Source organism: Sciurus vulgaris, assembly GCF_902686455.1.
Source record: "Sciurus vulgaris genome assembly, chromosome: 12".
Classification (NCBI taxonomy): Eukaryota; Metazoa; Chordata; class Mammalia; order Rodentia; family Sciuridae; genus Sciurus; species Sciurus vulgaris.
Window position 1 is genome coordinate 61246168 of NC_136473.1, and position 23894 is coordinate 61270061.

The 23894-nt window shown below is 44.4% G+C and overlaps 1 protein-coding gene across 3 annotated transcripts in view; it reads left to right on the forward strand.

Annotated features, from left to right (window-relative positions):
- Positions 1-3973: 3973 nt before the first annotated feature.
- Positions 3974-23894, forward strand: part of CAPN8 (calpain 8) — a 74104-nt gene continuing 54183 nt past the window's right edge. For all 3 annotated transcript variants that reach the window (XR_013758191.1, XM_079106687.1, XM_079106686.1), the window contains exons 1-2: positions 3974-4334; positions 11353-11422. Coding sequence is in view for 2 of the 3 variants with exons in the window: in XM_079106687.1 (XP_078962813.1) it covers positions 4098-4334; positions 11353-11422 (307 nt within the window). In the remaining variant the exon portion in view is untranslated. The remainder of the gene's footprint in view (positions 4335-11352; positions 11423-23894) is intronic.

Below are 23894 nucleotides of genomic sequence, written 5' to 3' on the forward strand. Positions count from 1 at the left end.
ATCCCTGGAAACCACTAATTTACTTTCTGTTTCCAGGGGTTTGCCAATTCTAGATATTTCATGTAACTTTTCATTCAACCATACAATATGTGTCCTTTCATGCCTAGCTTCATTTACTTTGCATAAGGTTTTCAATGTTCTTCTATGTTCTTCTATCGTGTTTTGTGTATCCACTCATCCATTGATGGGCATTTGGATCGTCTCTACTTTTTGACTATTATGAATAATGCTACTATGGGTATTTGTGTACAAGCTTTTGTGTGGATATATATTTTCAATTCTTTGTGCAATGTGGAATGTTGCTGGGAGTTACCATGCAATTCTATGTTTGGCATTATGAGGGAATTCCAGACTGCTTTCCAAAACAGCTGCACCAGTTTATATTCCTGTCAGCAAGGAATGAGAACTCTGTAATACCCCTGACACTGACTTTAACCCTTGCTTGCCTTATAGTATGAACTTGGAAGCCTTAGGAGCGGGAACGTGCTGCTAGCTTTCACCTCTCCCTTTTCTAAAGTTATCGTTATGCAAGAAAACAAGCTTTGCAAACTTCAATTACCTGAAGAGCACACTTGAGTCCTTGGGTGCAACCAGAGTGATTTATCTTTTTTTGCTGAGGAGATTCTACTGCCTGGGTCCTTTCCATGGTTAAAACTCAGCATTCTGGCTCACCTGATATGCACTGAGAAAGGAGCAGCATTTACCTGGGCTGTTTGCCAGAAGGTGTTCTTATTAGGTAGGTGCTGCCAGGCGTGTGTCTGCACAGCCTCATCAGCTCTGTAATGGGTCCTGAGGCTTCCTGGCAGGGAGCTGGCACTGGCTCTTGCAGGTGTCTGAGGCATGAGGGAGGAGATAACATCTGTCCAGGTGGGCAGAGCTAGTGGGCATGGCTGCTTCCTCCTGGGCTCCCTGTGGGGTAACAGGTAGACGCTTGCTATCTGTTCACAAGGGGCTGGTGAGCAGAGGCCTCCCAACTCTACTTGCTGTTCTTTTCATGACTGGGCAAATGAGGGCTTTATTTGCAGCGGCTCAGACCTGCCTGCCTAGATGAGAAAGGTCTTGTTTGTGTAGCATCTGAATACCGGAGTGAGGTAATTTAGCAGGTGGGGTGGGAAGGAGATTGCTAACCCCAAAGGAGTTCTCTTGTAGGGAAAGAAAATTACCAGCTGTGCTTATTCTGTAATTGAATGGAGGAGGACTTGTTCATGTTCATCAGTCTAAAGGGAATGTTTTGGGGGAGGCATAGTGAATAAATAGCCTGGGAAAGCAATCCCATGAGATTCTTATTCATCAACTAACAACCCTGTCTGGAGGTGTCCTGTCCATTATATTTGGTTTAGACCTATCCAGCCACTGGACATCTTTGATCTCTGGGTGTTTCTTCATGTAACAAATATTTGCTGAGACCCTCCTTTGTTTCAGGAGCTATCTAGGATCCAGGAATACAATGTGTAGTTGCTCCTGTGGAGATTAGAGCTGAATGGGGTGGAGAGGGATCATTCAGTGATTGCAGGATATTTCAGTTGCTACGAGAGCACATGATAGCATATAAAAGGAGAAATAAGTTGGTGTGGAGTGGGGTCTGGGATGGGGGTGAGAGAAGAGCATTTCAGATGAAGCACACAGCAGGTGTCCTGAGGTGGGATACAGATGACATTCCAGGAATGGAAAGAGAGCCAGGAGGGAAGAACTGGGCAGGAGGAGAGGCCCAGGAGATAGGAGGAGAGTAGGCAGGGCCAGTCTGTTCTCGGACTTACTGGCTGAGGAGAAACCCCCTTGTTCTTCTCCTAAGAGTGGTGTTCAACCACTGGGGAGGTTTCCAGCATGCAGTGACATTGTTAGATTAGTGTTTGAAACGACCACTCTGGGTGGAGTGAAACTGCTCATGGACATCATCCCAGGATTCAGATAATTAGGTGGTTTTAAAAGTAATTAGGTGGTGTTTTAAAAACAAACAAACAAACAAAAAAAATAAATCTTTTCCTTTCCCACACAGTGTTGCTAGGTTTCTTCTAGAATCCTGTGTGCTTGAGGGGATTTTGTCTGGATTGGAAGGAGTTATGGTTCTGGTTTTAGGGAAGGTGGGGTCCATCATATAAGACGAGGGTCAACTTTATGGGCTGTGAAAATCTAATAATAAACACCTGATGAACTGAGCAGTGGGGAGATGTCGAATCAAGGGAAAAGGGATATTTAGGGAATGAAGTGGGACCCCCAAGGGGGCAGGGGCCATGCTTAGTCCTTCAGATATTAACTTAAACCTCTGAAGTTCATTTTGACCTTGAATTTCTGATGAAACCTGACTTGTCACAATTTTTTCCTGCATACCTGGGAAGAAGATCCTGCTTTCTGCTTAGCAGACCCACCCACCTAGTCAAGTGCTGAACATATGGATGATCACTTGCTTGAAGGTCATTGCTGGAGGCCTTGGGGGTAAACTGGTTCAGAGTTTCTAGACTGTGGTCTTTGGTATTTGCATTGTCTGTGGGGTAATGCTTTAAAAACTGCAGGTTCCTGGGTTTTACCTCAGAGCTACCAAATCAGAACTCCTTATTTTTGGAATGGGGGCAGTGGTAGGGCCTGCTAGGAAATCGTCATTTTGACCCAGTGCACCCAGGAATTCTTATGCATGCTGCATTAGTTTCCTATGGCTGCTGTAACAAATTAGCACAACATGGTGGCTTATAACAGAAACATATTCCCTCAGTGTTCTGGAGGCCAGGAGTCCTAAATCAACCTCCTTGGGCCGAAATCAAGGTGTTGGTGGGGCCACATTAACACCAGAGATGGTAGGAGAGAATCCATTCCTTCCCTCCTCCAGTGTCTGGGGGCTGCCAGCATTCCTTGGCCTATGGCACGATCTCTCCAGCCTCTGCCTCCCTGGCCACATTGACTTCTCCTCTTTTGTCTGTTGTTAAGTCTGCCACTGACTGCCTCTTATGAGGACATTTGTGCATTTAGGGTCAGGATAATCTCCTCAAGATTCTTAATTTGATTAAATTAAAAATCCTTTTTACTGAAGAAGGTAAAATTTACAGAATCCAAAGATTAGGACCTGGTCTCGTTGGGGGTTCATCATCCAGCCTGCCACACACACTGATGTTTGAGAGACATTGATATGGTGTGCATCCTTAGGGTAGGGTAGACCTAGGAAATTGGAACCCGGAGAGTTAGGACTAATCCAAGGTCATACAGCCTGTAATTGACTTCTGAGATTAGAAACAAGATTTCTTATTTCTGGGCTTCTGTTTCTGGTCCCCACTCTGAGGAATAATGATGTCTAACATTTGCTAAGTGCTTTCCATATACAATTCTACGCAAATTCCATGTGCTACTTTGCCAACTCTTCCAAACAATCCTGTGAGATAGATTTTCTGATTATCTACTTTTTTATAGCTGAGAAAATTAAGGGGAAAGAGGTTAAATAACTTGTTTGAGGTGATAGCTAATTACTGGTGGAGCCTGGATTAATTACTGGTAGTCAGAGGCCAAACCTTCGTTCATAGGTGGAACCGCCTCTAGTTGGGCTTATTCTGAATAGGCTCTATGAATCACCTCTCTGATACTTTTGCCCTCCTAGAAAATATGAAACCAAGCTTTCCTGGAGAGAGAGAGAGAGAGAGAGAGAGAGAGAGAGAGAGAGAGAGAGAGAGAGAGAGAGAGAGAGAGAGAGAAAGGCTCTAACCACTTACCCTTCTCCGGCTCAGAACCACTTCTCCAGTTCCTTGGTGAATTTTTACCTTAACAACAAACCTCATCTCAACGAAGGGTCCAATGTGAGGCAAGAAGGCTTTGCAAAGGGGAGTGGTAGAGGCCCTCGTGGATTTCTTAGGCTAAGGGCCCGGGATGTGCACTGGAAGGTTCCTTGAGTCTGAATTGTCTGTGAAAGGTAAAGGAGAACGTGAGGCAGACTCATTTGCACCTTGGGTACATATTTGTTCCTGGTCCTGACTCACTTCCTTCTGGAGCGGAGCCCTGGGTGAAATGTTTACCTGCTCCACCTCTCTCTGCTGCCTTATAGCTCCCCTCCCAGTGGGACAGGAGTCTGAGAGCGAGGAGCATCCCTGTTTTCCTGTCCACCCACGGAGCCTACGGTCATGGCGGCCCTGGTGGCAGGAATATCCAAGCAGCGTGGGGCTGCTGAGGGTCTTGGCTCCAACCAGAAAGCTGTGAAATACTTGGGCCAGGACTTTGAGACTCTGAGGCGACAGTGCTTAGAATCAGGGGTCCTATTTAAGGACCCAGAGTTCCCAGCATGTCCATCAGCTTTGGGCTACAAGGATCTTGGACCAGGCTCCCTGCAAACTCAAGGCATCATTTGGAAGCGACCCACGGTAAGGGGTGAGGTTGTAGTGGAGTATCTTACAGGGCCGAGGGGACTTGCATTTATCTGGTCAGGAGTTGAAGGCTCATGGCTTTGGATTATAAATTTCTGAGTCACATATTTCAGACCGGCCTCCCTCTGTCTTCTAATTTTTTAAAATTTTTATTTATTTTTATTTTTTTTAGGCAGTCAGGTATAGCAGGAAGAGCATGCACAGGCTTTAGAGGTAAACATGTTAGATTTGAAATCTGGCTGTGCCTCTGGGGCCTTGAGCAGATAACCTCTGTGAGTTTCAGTCTTCTCATCTGTAAAATGGTCTACTGGCACTATTTTTCAGTGCTGATGTAAGAACTAGAGGTAAATCTCAGAGTATGTCTAGCATGTAAGAGGCCCAGAATACATGGTAGTTATTGCACAGTGGCCCTGGACCAGTGCCTAGAGGAAATCAATGCTAAATGTAGGAAGCCAGGGGTAAGAGGTGACAATACCTTTGCTGAAAGGTGCAGACTGATTACGGTGATGCGTTGTCATTGCTTCATCAGGGCTGATGGGTGGAGAGATCAGGTGGGAGCCCTGGCTCTGTGGATACAGATAGAAGGTTCCCAGCTCCTGGATGCTGCCTCTGATACTGCAGAAACTTAAAGGCAGAGGATGAAGAATTGTCTTCTCAATTTAGAGCCCATAACCCATCACTATGTGACCATTGTTAACGGGTTTTACCTCAGGGATAAGAACTTCACCTAGAAAGAATGGCTGTGAGAAGTGAAATGCTCTGTTTAGTGTCTGGCACCTGATACGGTCTCAGGGCTACTGAGCTATTAAATGGACATGCTCAGTAGCCCTTAGCCAGGGCACCTTTTTCCTTCTAAAACATGATAAGGAGATCAAGTCATGATTTCTATTCCTAGAAGTGACTGAAAAAGGAACATAAGGAAAGAATAATTCAAAATTATCCTCATCACTTAATTTATCAAAAATCATCACATAACTCCAGCTATTCCTTCTGTTTGGAACCTAGTTTCCCCTTCTGAGAGCAGCTCCTGTGTCCATGTCTCCCTCCTGCTCACCATGGCCTATCATCCCTTACCTTGCTGACACCTTCAGTTTACACGGGAATGTTGGGAAAAATCAAGGTTGGGAATTACAATTTTATACTGTAGTTTTAAGAACCGATGCCCAAGGACAGAATGAAGTGGGTACTCAGCAGAAGCCCAAAGGGTGGACTGCAGAACCTGGGGTGCTACCTCTCTGAATGATGGAGAGGCTGGAGGGAGGAGGAAACATTCTAGTGGCTGCAGGGGAGAAGGGGTGATAAGGGGATGGGGAGGGAATAATAATATTTCATTTCATGACCAAAGTCAGGTGTCAGTTACCCTTCACCTAGTTTTTCTCCTTCCTTTGAAAGTCTTAAAGCCCTTAACTGCTGAAACACATTGCCTGCTCTCCCCAAGACCGGCCTTCGCCTGGTGTCACTGTCTCTGTGTCAACACAGTAATTTTAGACTGGATGGACTGATTTCTACCTGTCAAGGGAGGCAAGGGAATTCAGAGAATGAAGCCGTGGAAACTGATTAATGTGGAATTGAAAGACTCCTCTTTGGAGTGTTCAAGTGCATGTAGAATAAATAAATGTTGTCAGAATTTAACGTCTCCCTCCCTAATCACCAGTGAGGAGTTATCACACGGCTGCTTTCAGCCACCCTTGTGCTCCCATTCCACAAAGGTACATTAGAGGACACAGCCTTATCCTCTGCAATCTTACAGATTATTAAATAGACTCCTGAGTTGGTGAAGATTCCGATTCTATCTCTATTGGGGATAGATGTGTCTTGGGTCCTGAGAAAATCAACCTGTTCCTAAATGCTTTATCTTTTTCTCCCAAAAGGCCTCTTAGGAGCCTGCAAGCAGATTGGGGTGTCCAGAAATGTAGTTTGTTAAAGTTTGCTTGATCAATGCATCTATCTACCTACCTACCTACTTACCTATCTAATATTTATTTATTTATTTATTTATTTATTTATAAGTTGTGGCAAAATATAGAAAATATATAATTTACCACCTTACCTATTTTAAGTAGAGTTCAGTGGCATTAAGCACGTTCACATTATTCTGCAACCATCACCAGAACTCTTTTTATCTCGCAAAAGTGAAACTCTAGACCCATTAAACACTAACTCCCTCTCCAACTGCTCCCCATTTCCGGGCAGTCGCCAGACTGCTTCCTGTCTCTATGAATTTATCTACTCTAGGTCAAACTTCACTACTCATGTAAGTGGAACCACACGGTATCTGTGGTTTTGTAACTGGCTTAATTCACTTGGCACAATGTCTTCCAGGTTCATCTAGATGTAGCCTGGGTTGGAAGTTTCTTTCATTTTATGGTTGCAGGGTTTCATGGTGTCTGTGTGCCCTGCTTTGTTCATCCACTCATCTGTCAGTGCACATTTGGGTTGCTTACACCTTTTGGAGATTGTGAATAATGCTGCTATGAACGTGAGTCTACAAATATCTCTTTGAGACTCTTAATTATTTTGGTTATATACCCAGAAGTGGAAATTACTGCTGTATCCTATGGTGATTCTATTTTCAAGGTTCTGAGGAATCATACTGTTTTCCATAGTGGCTGCACAGTTTCATATTCCCGCCAACAGTTTTCCTGAGTTCCAGGTCTCCACGTTCTCGCTAACGTTTGTTATTATTATTATTATTATTATTTTATTTTATTGTAAACAAATGGGATACATGTTGCCTCTCTGTTTGTACATGGCGCAAAGGCATACCATTTGTGTAATCATAAATCCACATACAATTGTTATTATTATTTTTGGAGAGTACCAATCCTAGTGGGTGTGAGGTGGTCTCTCTTGTGGTTTGATTTGCATTTCCCTCATGACTAGTCATTTTGAATCTTTTCATGTGCTTATTGACCAGCTGTGAATCTTCTTTGGAGAAATGTCAGTTCAAGTCCTTTGACCATTTTTACTCAGACTGTTCTTTTGTTTTACTTTCTGCTTTTCACTTCCTTCTTTAGCTTGGGAGCCTGGGAACCTTAAGTCAGCAGGTCAGATGTGGCTCTTATGATCCTGGTTCTCAGAGACACGTTAATTTTTACCTGCCTTTAGGAGAAAGGAGATGAGATAGGTCAATGTTTTCCCCTTCCAATAATAAATAAATCCTGATCTGTAGATTTTTTCACCTTGCTGGGTGTTTCTGCTTATTCTTAAGTTGCTGAGCAAAAGGTTTGTCTGGCTTTTGTCCCAAGGGTTGGAAGACAAGTTTGCCCAGATGGAGGTCTCAAGGTCTAACTTGGATTTTCAGGATGAATTGCTTTTTTTTTTTTAAAAAAAATTATTATTCAAAATCTTGAGGCAATTTTTTCCCAGGGTGTTGGGCAAGAGCATCAATCCTATCACAAAGGAAACGGCTGGCTGTGCAGATCAGGGAATGCTTTTAATGGCTGCTTCTCCGCATCCTGGTTTCTGGTTTCCCCACTGTGCTGGGTCAATGCCCAGCTCAGGCCCCTTCAGTTTGACGAATGCCCAGTGTGAGTGGGCCTGGTGTGGCCTAGTCAATGATATACTTCTCTGAAGTGTCCATTTTGGGGCAATTAAGCAATTTATTGATCTTAAGGAGAAATACAGAGAGATAGGAGTGAGACCATATCAGCTGCATAACAAGGACTCAGGAGACAAAAGGAGGGGTTGAGTTGTGAGGGGATTAGAATAAGAATGAGCAGGAGAGGCCTCTGTTTTGAATTTCTATTCTTTCTCTAACTGCTACCCCTTGGGTTAGTGAACCTCGTGTTTCTAATTCAGCCATGATTTATTGCATGCTGTTATGTGCAAGGGTTAGGGATGAGACCTTGTAGAGCTGCAGGGAGAGACACATGGACAAGCAGACAACTCTCGAGCAGCAGAGTGATGAAGAACATGGACTCGAGGTTCTGGTACCTTGTCTGCCACTTAATAACTGAGTGACTGTGGATAAGTTATTAACCTCTCCAAGACTCGTTTTCCTTATTCATAAAACGGGAACAATAATACTACCTACCTCCTTGGATTATTGGGAAACTTGAAGGAGAAAATGATTAAACGCTTAATTTTAGCAGAGCTTAGGAGATCTATTAGATATGTACATAATGTGCTAATATCATACGAACAGTGTGATGGGTATTGAATATACAGCTCAGGGAGTTATTTTGGAAGCATCAGCATAGTTGGTAGCTGAAGGCACAGGTTTGGATGATTTCATCAAGAGAGAATGCTTAGGGGCATGTGATTGATGTATGAAATGGGACCATTGCAGTGGGTTGAGGAGAGGGCTCAGGGGTTTCCAGATTCTTAGGAGAGTAGAACTGAGCAGAAGAGCTCATCTAGGAAACTGGGAAGAGAGATTCAGAGAGATGAGGAGAAAAGAGCTAGCAAGGATATGGAAATCTAGGAAGCAGAGTTTTCAACAGTATCACATGTTAAGAAGCAGTCAGTAAGATGGGAATAGAAAATGCTCATTCTAGTGGGCTGGGGAGATAGCTCAATTGGTAGAGTGCTTGCCTTGCAAGCACAAGGCCCTGGGTTCAATCCCCAGCACTGCAAAAAAAAAAAAAAAAAAAAGCTCATCCTGTGATTACTGGTGACTTTGGTGAGACTAATTTCCTGGAGATTTCCTGGAACTGATGGATGAATGGGCAATGAGGAATGGGATACTACATTGAGAGAGTATGTAAGGGAAGAGATTCTTGCAACCCCTTTTGAGAGTTCTTTTCCCTTCTCTCTTGATGAAGTGATCACTTTTCTTTTTAAAAACAAAATTTGAATTACTTTTTTGTCTGTTTCTTTTTATTTATTACTTTTTACACATCTTTTCACATTTTGTGCACCAAGCAATGGCCACCCCAAGACCGGGAGCTTTGAGCACTGGGGATCTCTGTGATAGCTGCCCACTTTAAGAACACTGAGATTGGCTGGTGCCACTTTGCTCTTTCAGTTACCACCAGAGATTGCAAAAGACTGAAAAAACCCAAACCAAAACATAAACTAGAAGTCTCTCACTGGAGGACTGACTAAATAACTTGTGGGACTTTAATGAAATTGCAAAGTTCTATGTGTCCTAAGAAAAGATCTAAAAGGTATAGGTGACAATACCTATCATTTGTATCTGGAATGTCCTTCAAAGGCCTATCTGGTAAAGACTTTTTCCCTAGGGTGTTATTATTGGGAGGTGATGAAATCTTTAGGAGGTGAGGTCTAGTGCAAGGAAGTTAAGTCACAGGGGTGGGAGGACAGGGGTACTGTGGAACCCTGGGCCACTCCTCTTTCCCTTTCCTTCCTGGCTAGCATGAGGTGAATGGGCTTCTTTAATCAGGTGCTTCCACCATGATGTGCTGCTCACCACAGGCCCCAAAGCAATGGGCCAATAGACCATGGACTGAAACTTTTCCTCTTTTTTACTTGATCATCCTAGGTATTTTGTTATAGCAATAGAAAGCTCTCTCTTTCTCTCTCACACACACATATACATGCAGATATGTGCCTTTGTACTGGAAAACACTTTTCTGGAAGGATATATAAGAATTATGACAGTGAAGAACTGAAGTGGAAGGGATTTTTTTATTTTATGTAATTATTTCCTGTTGGATATTTGTCTGTGGGCATATGTTGCTTTCTCAATAAAAAACAAGTTAATGAGTTGTTGTTATACTTTAAATAGTTGGAGAAATAAAACTGTTCCTGGTCGTCTAGGCAGGAGCTGACAGCCTTATATAGGATTGTAGGACTGCCACTCAGAAGCTGCCATCTCATAGAGTAAAATCTCTGAATCCCACTCTTTTCCCTCAGCCCACCCTCCTGCTTCTTTCTCCTTTTTAATCTACCATTTATTCATGTCTGTGGAGTAAGAGAAATGAGTCTCACACTTTGTAGCTAGAGAGTTCTTGATGCAGCCCAACCCACCGATTTAATTGCCTCTGATTAAATGTAATGCTAGTTTTTTTTTTTTTTTTTTTTTTTTTTTTTAAATCCCTCGAGTCCCACCCTTTTCCCTCAGTGGTCCGCCTGGTGAACAGGCAGATCCAGCTCCTCTCGGGGGCCTCTCTATAGATTGCTCCAAAAGCCTGCCTTCCTGACAGACAGGTTTCAGCTCCTATAAGGTCATCTTTCAGCCATCATCCCTGTTGGGTGTTTCTCATTTTATGAACGAGCCTTTTTCTCTGAAAAAAACATTTTTTAAATAATGTCAGGTTGGAAAACACTTTGAGGCCAAGTGTTTTATTTCTTTTCTTTCTTCATCACCATGCTCCCCCGTCCCCCTGCCTGCTACTGTGCAAGTAGTGCAGGGTATAGAACAGGGACTCAATAAACCCTTGCTGGACAAAGAAAGAAGAAAGAAGAAGAAGAAAAAAGTGCCTGCATGGAGCTCAGGGCTGTGACATTGCCCGGGTAGTTGAGGTGGATGAATGGAGGACGAGCAGGCCAGACATGTTTGACTGCATTAGAAGTGAGTTCTGCTCTCTGGAAACAGTCCTCCCCACACCTCGGGGTTCCCATCAGTACATGGGGTCATTATCACTTTGTCAAGGTTAAGTATTTAACGAGTGTCCACAGGGTGCCTGTGTTTTGCCAAAACACGACTTTAATCCTCCTCTGTCTATGTAGATAGGGGTGTTATCGGAATGGGTGTGATCACATTTCATCACATTATTATCTGAGCCTTTGCCTTTCTCCTACCTCCCTATGCCTCAGTGCCTTTTCACACCCACACACCCACACATATACATAGTTGATAAAAATACTGGTCACAACAGGGGCTCTGGGCTCCAGCGCCTGCTCTGTAGATCCCTAGCTGTGTGATTCTGGGTAGGTGTCTTCCCTTCGCTGGGTTTCAGAGTCCCTATCAACAAAATGTGCATGTACTCGACCACCTTCTAGGTCTCTTACAGGTCTGAATTCTACGCCTCTGATGTTCCTTTACTCGAGTCACCGCCACCATGACTGGGCACCTTGTGACTTGTGTTTTGTTCCAAATTACTTTCAGGAATTATGTCCCGACCCTCAGTTTATCGTCGGTGGAGCCACGCGTACAGACATTCGTCAGGGTGGTCTGGGTGAGTCACTGGGGAGAGTCCTATTTGTTTGGGGAGAGGGCAGGTGAGTGTGTGTAATGAACAACGTCTGATTAAGCTGTTAGTCTTGACCAGCTAAATCATGTACACGGTTTGCCCACACCGGTTGATGTAAAACAGATCGCTTTCTTTACTATGGATCTGAATGCTGTGACTATTTTTTGGCTTCCCTTAACAAGAGATTTTCTGCCAACTCATTCCAGCCCCTTTCACGCTGGAGTAGCAAGCCAGGAATATATGCACAGAGGAGATAACCATGCTGTGCCATGCTTTTATAATATTTGCTTTTAAGCAGTCGTAGTTATCCTTGGAATGACCCTGTCTATGTAATTTGGACTGTCAGAATAGATGATTTTATAGTCGGTATGAAAACAAGAATCCTATCTTTCTAGCCAAACATTCTTTCATAGGCCTGGGATCTTTGAATCAAGGATCTTTTAGGGTGTGGGGATGGAGCTCAGTGGTAGAGAACCTGTCACATGCATGAGGTCCTGGATTCCATTCCCAGCGCTAAAATGACCAAACAAGCAAAACCCCCCTTTATTTCCCACCTTCTCATATTCCTTTCAAGTCAGTTGCAGTTGAGTTTAGGAGGTAATTTCATTTTTTTGTTTTGTTAAGTTCTAGCCTCAGTTGTCAGAAAAACAGGCTCTTTTTGATGGCAGATTAGCTTTGTTGATCTCATAAACCCTCAGGATCCCAGGGCCTCACAGATGGGAGTTTCTGCACTGAATGGACCACACTTACATTTTATGGGACAATATGGCCTGAAACAAATTCACTGGGTTTCCACACACAGTCCAGTGACAACTGCAAAATGTAGAATTGGACATGAAGACAGAGAAGAAACAGACCCTACCTGATGAAAAGCAGCAAGATAAACAAAAACCTCAGTATCCATACCAACCTCATAACCTTTTATATTTTTAGGAAGTTTCCTCTCCTTTTCTTTCTTCCTTGTGCCAGCCAGGAAAACCTTTTCTCTTCAGCCTGCTGGAAACCATCATGATTTTGAAAATTGCAGGGCATTTTATTTTAAATGCTTCTAATGTTCTCTCCTTTAACGAGTATAGCAAATCTACCTCAGCCAGCGCTCATGGTGCGTGACTATAAAGCATGGAGAACAATTCGGGGACCCGCACACAAGCGTGTGCCCTGTTGCCTGAAAACCACACCCCGCATCTCCCAGGCTCTTGTGCTTGGCTCGCAGAGGGGTGGCATGCTGACATTTTCTTGCTCTTGGTTAAGTGTTCGCTGCCTTTTAACTTCAAGCTAAATGTTTAACCTCATTTAGTAAGCGTCTCAGGGAAGCAACCTTGAATGCCTGCCTTTTACTGCTCCTTGTTAAAAACGTTTTAACTTTGGGAAAAGCATTTAATTAGTGTCTTTTTGTCGATCGGCATGGGGGGATCGTCCTTTGAATAGTCTGAAGCAAAGAAGTTTGAGGGTTTCCTAAAAGGGGCTATAGCGTTACCATGGTGGCTGATGGAGACCAAGGGGGGAGGCGTAGGAAATGAACGCAACTGATCTCAGAATCAGGCTCACCTCAAAACAAGTGGGACAGCCGCAGTGGTGGGGGATTTTAATGAACAGAACAGGATGGGGCTGTTGAGTCCAAAATCCTGAAAGGGGCCTGTTGCTCGGGAAAGGGCCTGAGAACTGGTTTAGCAGATCGAGCCTTAGCAAGTAGAAAAGCGGATGCCTCACAGTTCTGAGGCTGCCGCTTGGTCCCTGGGTGGGAGGCTGTGGCTGGGTCACAGCAACCTGTGTGACCTGTGGAATTTGAGGCAGGGCTGCCCTCAAAAATGGGTGAGTTGTGGGGAGATTCAGACTAGAGATCCTGGGTTTCCAAAGAGCCAGGGGAGGCATCACACAGCCAGCACTTGTTGAACCAGGGTGGGATGTGGATTAATGTTTGCTTACGGCTTTGCTGGCTTTTCAGAGTTTAATATAGGACAGGAGGGTCTGCTCTAGGGATTTAAAAAAATTTTTTAAAATTTGATCTATGTAATGAAAAAGATGTGTTTTTCATAGAGTTGTGTTATTATTATTTTGAATACACATGGTTCAAAAATTAAAACAACTGAAAGTTATGCTGTGAGAAACATGCTTCTTACCCATCTCCTACCTGGCCCCATCTCCTACGTGACTCCATCTACTCCATCACTCACTGTCTTGTAGCCACTTAAAAACAACCTTTCTGACTGGGTGCAGTGGTACACTATAATCCTATAATCCAAGCGGCACCTATAATCCCAGCGGCTCAGGAGGCTGAGGAAGGAGGATTGTGAGTTCAAAGCCAGCCTCAGCAGTGAGGCCCTAAGCAATTCATCGAGACCCTGTCTCTAAATAAAATATAATAAAAAGGCTTGGTGGGTAAGTGCCCCTGGGTTCAATCCCCAGTACAAACCAACCAACCAACAAATAAAAAACCAAAACAAACATCTTTCTGTTTCTTCATGAAAATTCCAACAAATCTATATGCATATTCTAACCATCTCTTCAACTGAAGGTGGCAAATCATCAACACCGTTTGGCACCTTGACATTATTTGCTGTTATTTCACTGAATAAAACATCTTGGAGATCACTCCATATCATTCCACAAGGAGCTTCATTTTTCAACCATGCAGAGTACAGTGCTCCGTTGTGTGGATGTACCATAGTGGGTTTATCCTGTCTCCTGTTGACAGATGCTTGTTATTTTCTGTCTTTTAGAGTATTGCAGCAACTCTCCTTGTTTCATCTCGTTTATGTGAAGTTATTTGGCTGCTATCAGGGTGTGGCATCCAAAGAACCTTCCTCCTGACCCACCTAAGTGTGTGAGTCTCTCAGTTCCCATCCAAGTTTATGCTCGCATAGAGCACAGGACCTGGCTTTCTTTGGAGACATAAAGTAAAGAAAATAAAGATCGTGGAAACTGAAAGCTAAGGATCCAATTGCTCCAAATGATTCTTACAGTAGCATGTGACTTTTCTTCGGGTAGCTCAGTCCCTGCAGGAAGATAGTGTGGTTCTGCATCCACAGAAGTCATTAAATGAGGGTCCATTGATGATACAGCCCACAAACAAAAGTCCTCTCTGGACCCCAAGCCTCCTGGCACACCGAGGATCCAAAGATGCTATCCTCTGCAATCCTCATCTCACTGGGGGCCATACTCACCAGGTCTGGAAAAGGCCATCCACACATAGTGTCCCACTAGAGTAAGAGGCTATCTCAGGGCCACCCCATGTCAGGATGGAGTAAGCTGTAAGTGTGCAGTTCCAGCATCCACAGGTGTCCATTTTCAGTGGATGCTCATGGTTCCAAATCACTCAGGGAGCTCCAGGGACCTAGCAGGTCCCTCTGCTGCTCATAACAGCACAGTCTGTCTCTCCCTTGCATTTTGGCCCATACATGTACCAAAGCGTCTTGTGGCCTCTGTGGCTGCTGAAATAGACCCTGTCCTATGCAGTACTCATTCTGGCTTTGTGTACCTCACACAGCAAGTTATACCTATGTCTCAGCCATAACTTCTCTGGTCACTAGCTTTAGAAGTCCAGCCCAACTGGCTTAAGGAAAAAGGTTGGTGGATTTGTTGGCTCATCCAACTAGACCATGGAAAGGGAGGAGAATGCTAGCCTTGGGGAAGCCTGGATTCGGGGATCCAAATGTTCCTGGCATACTCTCTTCCCATCTCTTGGCTCTGCTGGTCTCTGTGGGTTGGCCTCATTCTCTTCCATGGCAGACAGGCTCCATATGGCAGGAATTATGACTTCTAGTGGTTCCAGGCTTCATCCTAGCAACACCATATACCAGCTTTGATTTTATACATCTAGAAAAGGCTCTAATATGATGGTCTGGGTCTGCACTCACTCCCTGGGCCAGTTACTGCAGATAAAGGGGTCAGGATCCATATGGTTGGACCAATCTGGGTCATGGGCTTACTCTTGTGGTTGGGAGCCTTAGGGACTGGGAACCTCCCTCCAACCACAGGGAAAATTCTCCAAAAGGGGAGGACAATGGCTCTGGGAAGATAGAATAAGGAAAGTACATCTCACCATGTAAATGGGACATACCTGGCCTAGGCTTTACCTCTCCCTGGTCATCTCGGTCCTCTGAGCCCAGTGGCCTTGATATATACGCTGCCCCCCTCACCCATCCATTACTTTGCAATACTCCTAGAAATGCCTTTCTTGAAGGTCCCTCCTCTCTTATTGAATCTACCATTAGCAATGCTTAATTCAGCAGATCCAAGTAGACCTGAGTCTTCATGCTTTGCCTATAACCTCACCAACTCAGTTTTCTCAGCTGTAAAGTGGGAATATAATCAAAGCCAACTTGCCAGATGGTTGTGATAAGCAGAGAATCAGCACTTGGTTCCTTACCCTCTGGGAAGTAGGCATGACCATGGGTGGAGTGGATGTGAACAATCCTGGGAGTCCTGACTGCGCTGCCTGGGACCAGATTACTCACCTCTATTCACCATGCCCTGTGTGTATCAGGGTTCAGTGAATGTTTGTTGAACTTTTGATCTGTTGACCTGCACATTCTTTCTTATGCATTACTAGAACACTTGAAAACAGCCTACATCTGAGGCTACTTGTGTTTTCCTCTTTTCCTTGCCAGTACCTCTTGACAATCAGGCTCGGTCAGGCACTGAGGATAAAAGTCTCATTTCACACTGTCTATATGTACTGATTTTCAAAGGATTTCAAAGTTTCGTGCAGACCACCTTTTCTGCTTGTCTGCTTATCAACTTGCCGATACTGCTGGGTAGGAGCAAAAAGGTTTTTCAAAGTGCTTGCTGATCCTCAACAATAAACCCTTATTCCAGAAACAGACCGTGAAAGAGACTGCTCCCAATCCCCCTGCTAGTGGCTTTGTAGAAAGGCACACACACACACACACAGAAGGCTCCACTTAGGCTCACTGGTTTCTGTGGCCCCCTTCTGGGACTCTCAGAGTTGTCCAGTCACTCACAAGCTCACCAGTAATCATGAACTCTACCTGCCATAGGTTCCATTCAGTCCTTGATTTCACTCATCCACAGGAGGGGAAACACTGTGTGTCATTTGTGCTTGTAGTTGCAAAAATGCCACAGGACTTGAAACATCTTCACATCAGTGGACCCAAAGGCCACATAAGAGATGTTACTCTATGACAATAGAAGACCTTGGTCTCTGGAAAATGAAACTTGCTACTTGCTGCTTTCAGGAACAGGGAACAGGAGATTTTCTTCTTTAGCAAATGAAGACCAGAGATTTCCACAATGAAGATAGAAATTGGAGTGCTTTCTGAAGAACACAAGCTATCATGTTTATCTAAGTCTTGAATCTATTGGGTGGCTTGTTTTCTCTCTCTCTCTCTCTCTTTTTTTTTCTTCCCCCTTTGTTTCCACTCTCAGTCTTATACTCAGTGTGTTTGCCTTTCTGTATGCTCATTTCTTCGAATCCCTTTTTCTCTATTGACCTGATTTTTCTCTTTGCCTCTATGGAGTTGGTGTCTTTTTCATCTTTATTGTATTTGTTGAATATAGTTTATATTCTGTATTCTTGTTTTGAAAAAAGAATGGACCATTTCACAAGTCTCTAAAGACAAAGAACCATCAGCAATGACCTAAATTCATTGCCTTCTTGTATGCATCTCTCACATTGATTTTCCTCTGTGAGTCGATGCTCCCCCATGGAGCGGGGCCTGAACTCCTGCAATGGGCCTGGCGCACACACGCGTCAGTAATTGGGAGTAGTGTCAGCATCCTTAAGAGCACTTTTCCAGACACTTTTTGATCTGTATCATCCTTCGAGGACTGGGGCGAAGTAAATCAATTCACTAGGACTGGATGCTTACTTTTAATGAGCAATCAGGGAAGCCTCAGAGAACATAAAGGGCCAAATCTGCTCATTGATTCTGGAGAGTGCAGGGTCAGACCTCCGGGAGGCGGGAAAAACTGCAGATGACAGTTCCATGCAGGCCTGTGGGCTTAATTGTGAAGTGGGGGAAGTTTGCTTTGCTAAGAGGGTCTTTTCCTCCCTGGGATGGCTCCTCTTCATCCCTCTATCTTTTCCCTGTATCTTGGTGCCTAGTGCTCAGTACTCCCATGTCCTGTTCTGCTATTTCCTCTGTTCTGTCTACTTTGAGCAAAGGTCCCTAGGACAACCAAATTCAAATTTGAGACAGTGAATTCCAGGGGAATTTGTTTATTGAGCATTATTTTAAGAGCATAGAAGAATTCTACATTACATAATCAGTTCTGCTAACCTTAACAATCTTATTTCCTCCTGTTATGTATATAGGCAATGAAGCACAGTAATATAAATCACGTATTATTTTCATTTCACAGAACAGTTATTAGAAATAGCCAAAATACCACTTCTGCTCATCACTACTTCATAAGTATGCTGTTTATTAGGCCCCTCTCCAAATCTTTTATATAGGACATTAATAAAGAAGCACAAACTTTACTATAAATAAAAATATTTTGGATAACTTTCAATGGAATTGGTTTTTGGTAGTCTTAGTTATTATTTTACACATTTGGAAACATTATTCTGACTTCACTTAACTGCCAGCAGAGTCCTTGCATAGAGAGGTTAAGAATCCCCTGTTGCTTGAGTTTGAGGCTGTTTCTGCCAGGCAGAGATTCCTTTTGTAGGAAGGGGACTTTGTCAGTGGGCTCCAATTTTACCTGCTTAAATTGTAGTAGGTCCTGAGTTTCTCTCACTTTGTAAGAGAAATGTGAAAAGTGCAGGTGGACCTCTGAGTGCCCAGGGAGACAGTCCTCTAATAAGGCTGCTTAACCTTAGGAAGAGTAGTGGGTAATCCCAGGCCAGGGCACTGCTCCTGTGCTCCGTCTTGGCTGAGTAGCCTGAAATTTGGGTCTGAAATCTCAGAGTGAGGTTGAGTCCCACTCAGAGGGGAATCTACTGGAGTCACATTTTTAGGAGCTAATTATTTTAGTATATTCTACAGACCCTGCTTTGAAGGACTGACTCCATGCCTAGAAGCTCCTGCCTGCAGCTGAGTTTTTGCAGAAGTCTCCCCAGGGACCTAGGATGATTCCTTCATCACACATTAGCTGTGAGTCCTGGACTTCTGTGGATGTCTTTGAGGTAGTAGGGGCACATTGCTGCCCCCACTTCAGTCATTGGGTCTGGTACATGGGGCTGATTAAAGGGTCTAATTAACAGAGACCTGGAGCTACCTGAAGGCTGCACATTTGATGGAGCACCGGGACCCAAGGTCCCAGTCTTTAGGGCTCTAGGAGCCCACGGGTGCTAACTCCTGGCCACGTTGCTGAACAGGAAAAGGTGGAAGCAGGCTGGCACAAGGCAGGAAGGAGAGATTGCAGACTGTGCTCAGGTCTCTGTCACATCCAAGACAGCCATGGGCCCTTATTGGAAGCCTGGTCAGCTGAATCTTGAGCTGCAGCTCAGAAATGCACATCCTCAGCCCTTCAACAGACCAACTCTTACCATCCAAGGAACAGAAGCAGAATTCACAAGAACCTGGTCCGCTAGGAAGCAAACCCAAGCCACCTGCTCACGGGAGAAAGGACAGATGCTTCTTTTCTTCTAAGAGGTTACCAATTTGATGAATGGAAACAATTGTCACTCCACCAACCCTTTGCAGACGCTGCTCTCTTTTGGGGTGCTTCTTCTTGCTCTACAGTTTCTGTTACCTCCCTCTTGCCATCTAAGCTGTTCTTGGTGATCTTGGGAAGAGCCCAACAGACGCTGGTGGGATCTTCCCCATGAAGGGACATATTCGATTCCCCACAAATCTCTCTACCCCATGGTCACCTCCTAAGGTTACAGTTAGGGTTTCCTGTTGGCTTGGGAATTGCACAAGCCACTCCATGCCTCCCCCACCCTCCCTACTTTGCACTTTGGTTTTTCTCCTCCCATCTGCTTCAGGAGGCTTCTTCATACCTTCCTCAGAGATCCAAGGATGGCTGTGCAGCCCTGGGCTTCATGACTCAGCTGCTGGTCGCTGGCTTGCATCCTTGCCTTACCTTGTTCCCTGATGCTCTGGCACCTGGGTCCCCCAGCCTTCTGCTCTCTGAAGAGAAAGAGGGCTGGGAATGACCTACTTGCATCTTGGCATCCTTCCATCCACCTGTTCAGGTTTCAAGGATCATGTTTCTCCATCAGTTCCCAAAGAGTTACCCTCAGCAGACTTGGCTTGGGATCGTTGATCTTTCTTACTGGGTCTCTCATTGCCTTATCTACTCAATTCCTATTTGATTTTATATATCCTCCTTATCAACTTGAGGCCAGTATCACTTTTCTTCTAGGTCGCCAGAATTGGAAGGACCTAGAGAAGGATTAATTCCAGGGGCCACAACTCAAATGCCTACAGAAGCCACATAAATGAGCAAGGCAGGCAAGGAGTAGCTACTGATAGGGACTAGTGGGGACTGTGGTGAAATACAGCAATTCCCTGTGTGAGGGGGAAAACTATCACTTAGCTTGATCTGGAGGTCACCATGAAGGAGCCAGGGGACCTCCCTCACTGCCCTACATTTAACAGTCCTTCCCTAGCTCCTCCTTTTCCCTGCCCCCTGCTTTACTTTCTTTATTGTATTTACAACCTTCTGGTTCATGAGTTTATTTATTATTTGTTTTTATCACTAAAATGTATACTCCATGACATGAAGGATGTTCTTTTCCATCAGTGTAGGCATAGGGCTAGAATGACACTAGGTGCAGAGGAGATGCTCAATAAATACTTGTGGAATGAATACATAAGAGGAATTTTGATCAGATTTTTCCATTGACAAGATAAGCCAGAAATCTAGATTTTTTATGTGAAGCCCCCTAATTCAAATTCATAAATCACTATGCAGGCTGATGACACACCCTGAACTGAATAGATCTGTAAGCCAGTTATGACTGGTTTGTTGTAGTTCAACTACACTGGCCTGAGTTATAGCACTGACCCGGGGACACTCTGCATTCCAATTGGCTTTCACCTTTCTGATCTGCATTTGAGTTGCTGCAAGCTGCCTGCGTGGTCTTTGGAGGAATGTTCTATAGTGGATGCACCCCAGGGCCCTCTGTACCAGCTTCTAGTTGAAATTACTTTCTGTGCAGTTGCCCTGCTTCCTGCGTTAGCCAAAGTCCCCTCTATCAAGAGTTTTGATAGAGTTCTCCCATTGGAGTTCTGCTTCCTTCCTATCTCCTTTCACATCTTTTTGCTCTTATGTACTTTTGCTCAGGGTATTTTCCCAGCCTGAAAACAACGTGCTCTCCGTTCTCATCACCCATGTGGGCTCTCGTGCATTTTTGCACCTGAGTTCGCCTCACTTCATCTTGTAGGGTGTTTCAGTACAGAGGTCCATACTTGTCTTTCCAAGGACACTGTCCATTACCCTGTGTTTAATATTTGATGCATTTTAAGGACCCACGTATGTTTGGAGGCCTCAAGGTCCCCAGCTCTGATTTGGGTGCACCACACACTTGGCATTTTTGGAGGGGGACATTGAATAAGGCAGTCCCCAGCACAGGCAGTTTTTGTGTCTTAGCACATGCATTTCAGCTGTGGTGCTCATCTTTTCATTTTTCCCCCCTCCATTGCACCTGGTTTCTAGTGTTTTATCTTGTTTTCTGATCCAAAGGGCATTATAATTAAACTCAGAAGCAAGCAAGCCACTTTCCCTTGAAACTGGCTCTGAGATGTATTTACATAAGCCCTGAGTGTATTTACTTAGTGATTTTTCTCCCTTCTGGTGAATCAATTCCATTTTTAACAATCTACTAAGAATTCCCCGCCCCCCCCCCCCCCCCCAATAGCATTGAAGTTCTAATTTAAAGCTGGGGTGGGGTGGGGAAGAAAGGCAGGAAGTCCTGAAGCAGTTTCATGCCATTGAATCTAATTTCTTCAACAATAGTGGAAATTAGAAGAGTATTGGCCTGGGGGGCATCCCGCACAACTCTGAGAAACTCTGAAACGATCTGAAACAATCAGATTCCTTGTTTGCTCTCTTTTTTTCCTTTTTCCTCCCCACCGATGACTTAGAAGATAAAGCAAGATGGCCTCTGATTCAAAGATGGCCTGCCTACTTTTCCTGTTTATTCTCTCTCTTTCTCTGGAGTATATTAACTCTCCAGGTGCTCTGCAGCTCCTGGAAACAGAAGACCCCCTGGCCTGGGGCTGTCCTTGGGCAAATGTGATGTGCCATAGCGGCTCTCAGTGCTGAGAGGCTGTGGGTTGGCTGTCAGGTCTGAAAAGCCCCTTCTGGGTCGTCATGGGAACCAGGAGTGGCAGTGCGAGGAGACCTGTGGGGGGCGGCAGAGTGGATTATTTAGTGTGTTTTATTATATGTAGTACAGCTGGAAAGAGTTATTTTGAGGATATAAAAATTATAGTTGCCGTTAAGTGAGTCACACTGCCATTGCTCAGAAAATTACTGGTAATACTTGGGGCTATCTTTGAAACTGTATCAGTTACTTTCCTCCCAGGGTGACCCCAATATCTCACTCCCTGCCAAGTCCATGGCACCTGGGCTCTCTGGGGTTTCTGGTCTTCCAGTGTCTTGCTTCTAGAACAATGATACCTTGCTATAATGCAGCCGTAGAATCAGGATGGTATTTCAGTAAGGTGTGCTAGGCTCATTTACAACTACAGCAGGTGGTGTTGAGTGGCAGGGGATCCAGGTTGGTGGTGAGATGCTTATAAGAGTGAAGGAACATGTGGCTTATCTGACACACTCATTTGTCAGAATCAGGAAGAACTTTCACAGCTCCTTCATTCATTTAAATATTGATTAAGTTTCTTCCTCATGCTAGGAAACTGTGGACCAAAAGACTGGCCCTGTCTCTCCTCTCCTGGAGGGCCTGGGGGTGACAAAGTTCCATGCAGCAGAAATACGAATAAAGGACCTTCATCTAGAAAGAGTATGTCCTCAAGGGGGACCTGCAAAGAGATGTTGGGACTGCAGCCAACAGGGCAGGGACCGCAAAAGCCGAGGGTGCAGAGGGGCATCAGTCAGATCACTCGGGCCCTGATGCTGTATGAAGAATTTTGGGCTTTATTGCCAAGGACCAAGTATATACAGCCAGGTTTGCTGCTGGGTAGACATTGGGAACGCCAGGCAGGACACAACTGCGTTACCAAAACACCCTCATTATGTGAGGATAACTGGTATTGTTATGGAGCTGGGGCCTTCTGAGAACTCAGGCACTGCAAAGACCCCCTCTTCAAACCCCCTCTTCAAACTCTTCTTACCATCAAATCAGAAAGATTTCAGACATATCTCTCAGAGTAGTAGAATGAGTGTATTGAAGGGATAGGAAAGGGGAAAGGGGACACTCTCAAGGGAGAGAATGGGTCCTCTCAGGGGAAAGGGACAATGTGCCTCTCTCTCTCTTTTTTTTTAAATATTATTTTAGATGTTGATAGACCTTTTTTTTATTCATTTATTTATATGTGGTGCTGAGACTTGAACCCAGTGCCTCACACATGCTAGGCAAGTGCTGTACCACTGAGCCACAACCCCAGCCCCAGACAATGTGCCTCTCTTGCACTCCAGTTTTATTGGGGATCCCAGAGAAGTTTCCAGAGAGTCTCACCTAGGTTCACCTCTTGACTTTTGACTGACAGCAGGGTGACATCAGACTTTCAAATCCCCACTGTCATGGCAACTTTAGGTCACCTTGGCCCATGCTAACTGTCTCTAATTGGATTTTTTTACCATACATTCTTATAGATTTTATGGTTAGGAGGAACTATCCTTATCTCCCAGAGTTTTAGGATCTGGTTACTAAAGTCTCCTCCTTGGATTCCTCTTATCAGCATTATTTTGGGCCTGCATTTCTCCTGCAGTGAACAGGTAGTTTGCTGAGGAATGTGACATATCCTCTCCACTGAGGCCAGGCAGGGCGGCAGGTGAATTGCTTCCTGAAAAAGAAAGAATGTGGGGGTCAGCACAGTGGGCCCATTTTATAGGATTATTCTCTTAACCTTGTGTTCCCACCATCCTCATCTGTCTGTTCCCCAACAGTATCAGAAGGGGGGGCCCTCAAAGTAAAATGGAAGACCTCTTAGTATATAATTTTTTAGAAAAGGTTTGATTAATACATTACTTTGAAAAATGATACAAGAAATTTTGAAAAAAATTTGTATATTTTGACAAACTTATGTAATAATCACAACTTTGGGCTAGCTCTCAGAACAGAGGATGAATCAATTGTTCACTTTTTGAGGGGTGGGTGTGTGGGTTTGAAAACATTACAAGATAAGTGGATGCAGCACCCTCCTCTTCTTTGACTGTTGAAGCAGAATCATGGAAACATTCAAAGACTTCATTGGTTTTTCCTAGGAACTCTCTCAATCTCTTAATGCTCAAGCCATTCCCTTTTAAATCACCAATCCTGCCTAGATCCTCAGCGGTCTTGCCGTTTTCTCTTCCACAGCTGTAACCTCTTTAACTCTGTCACGTTCTCCTTGGTCAGTGGCAGTAAAGCACAACCCCA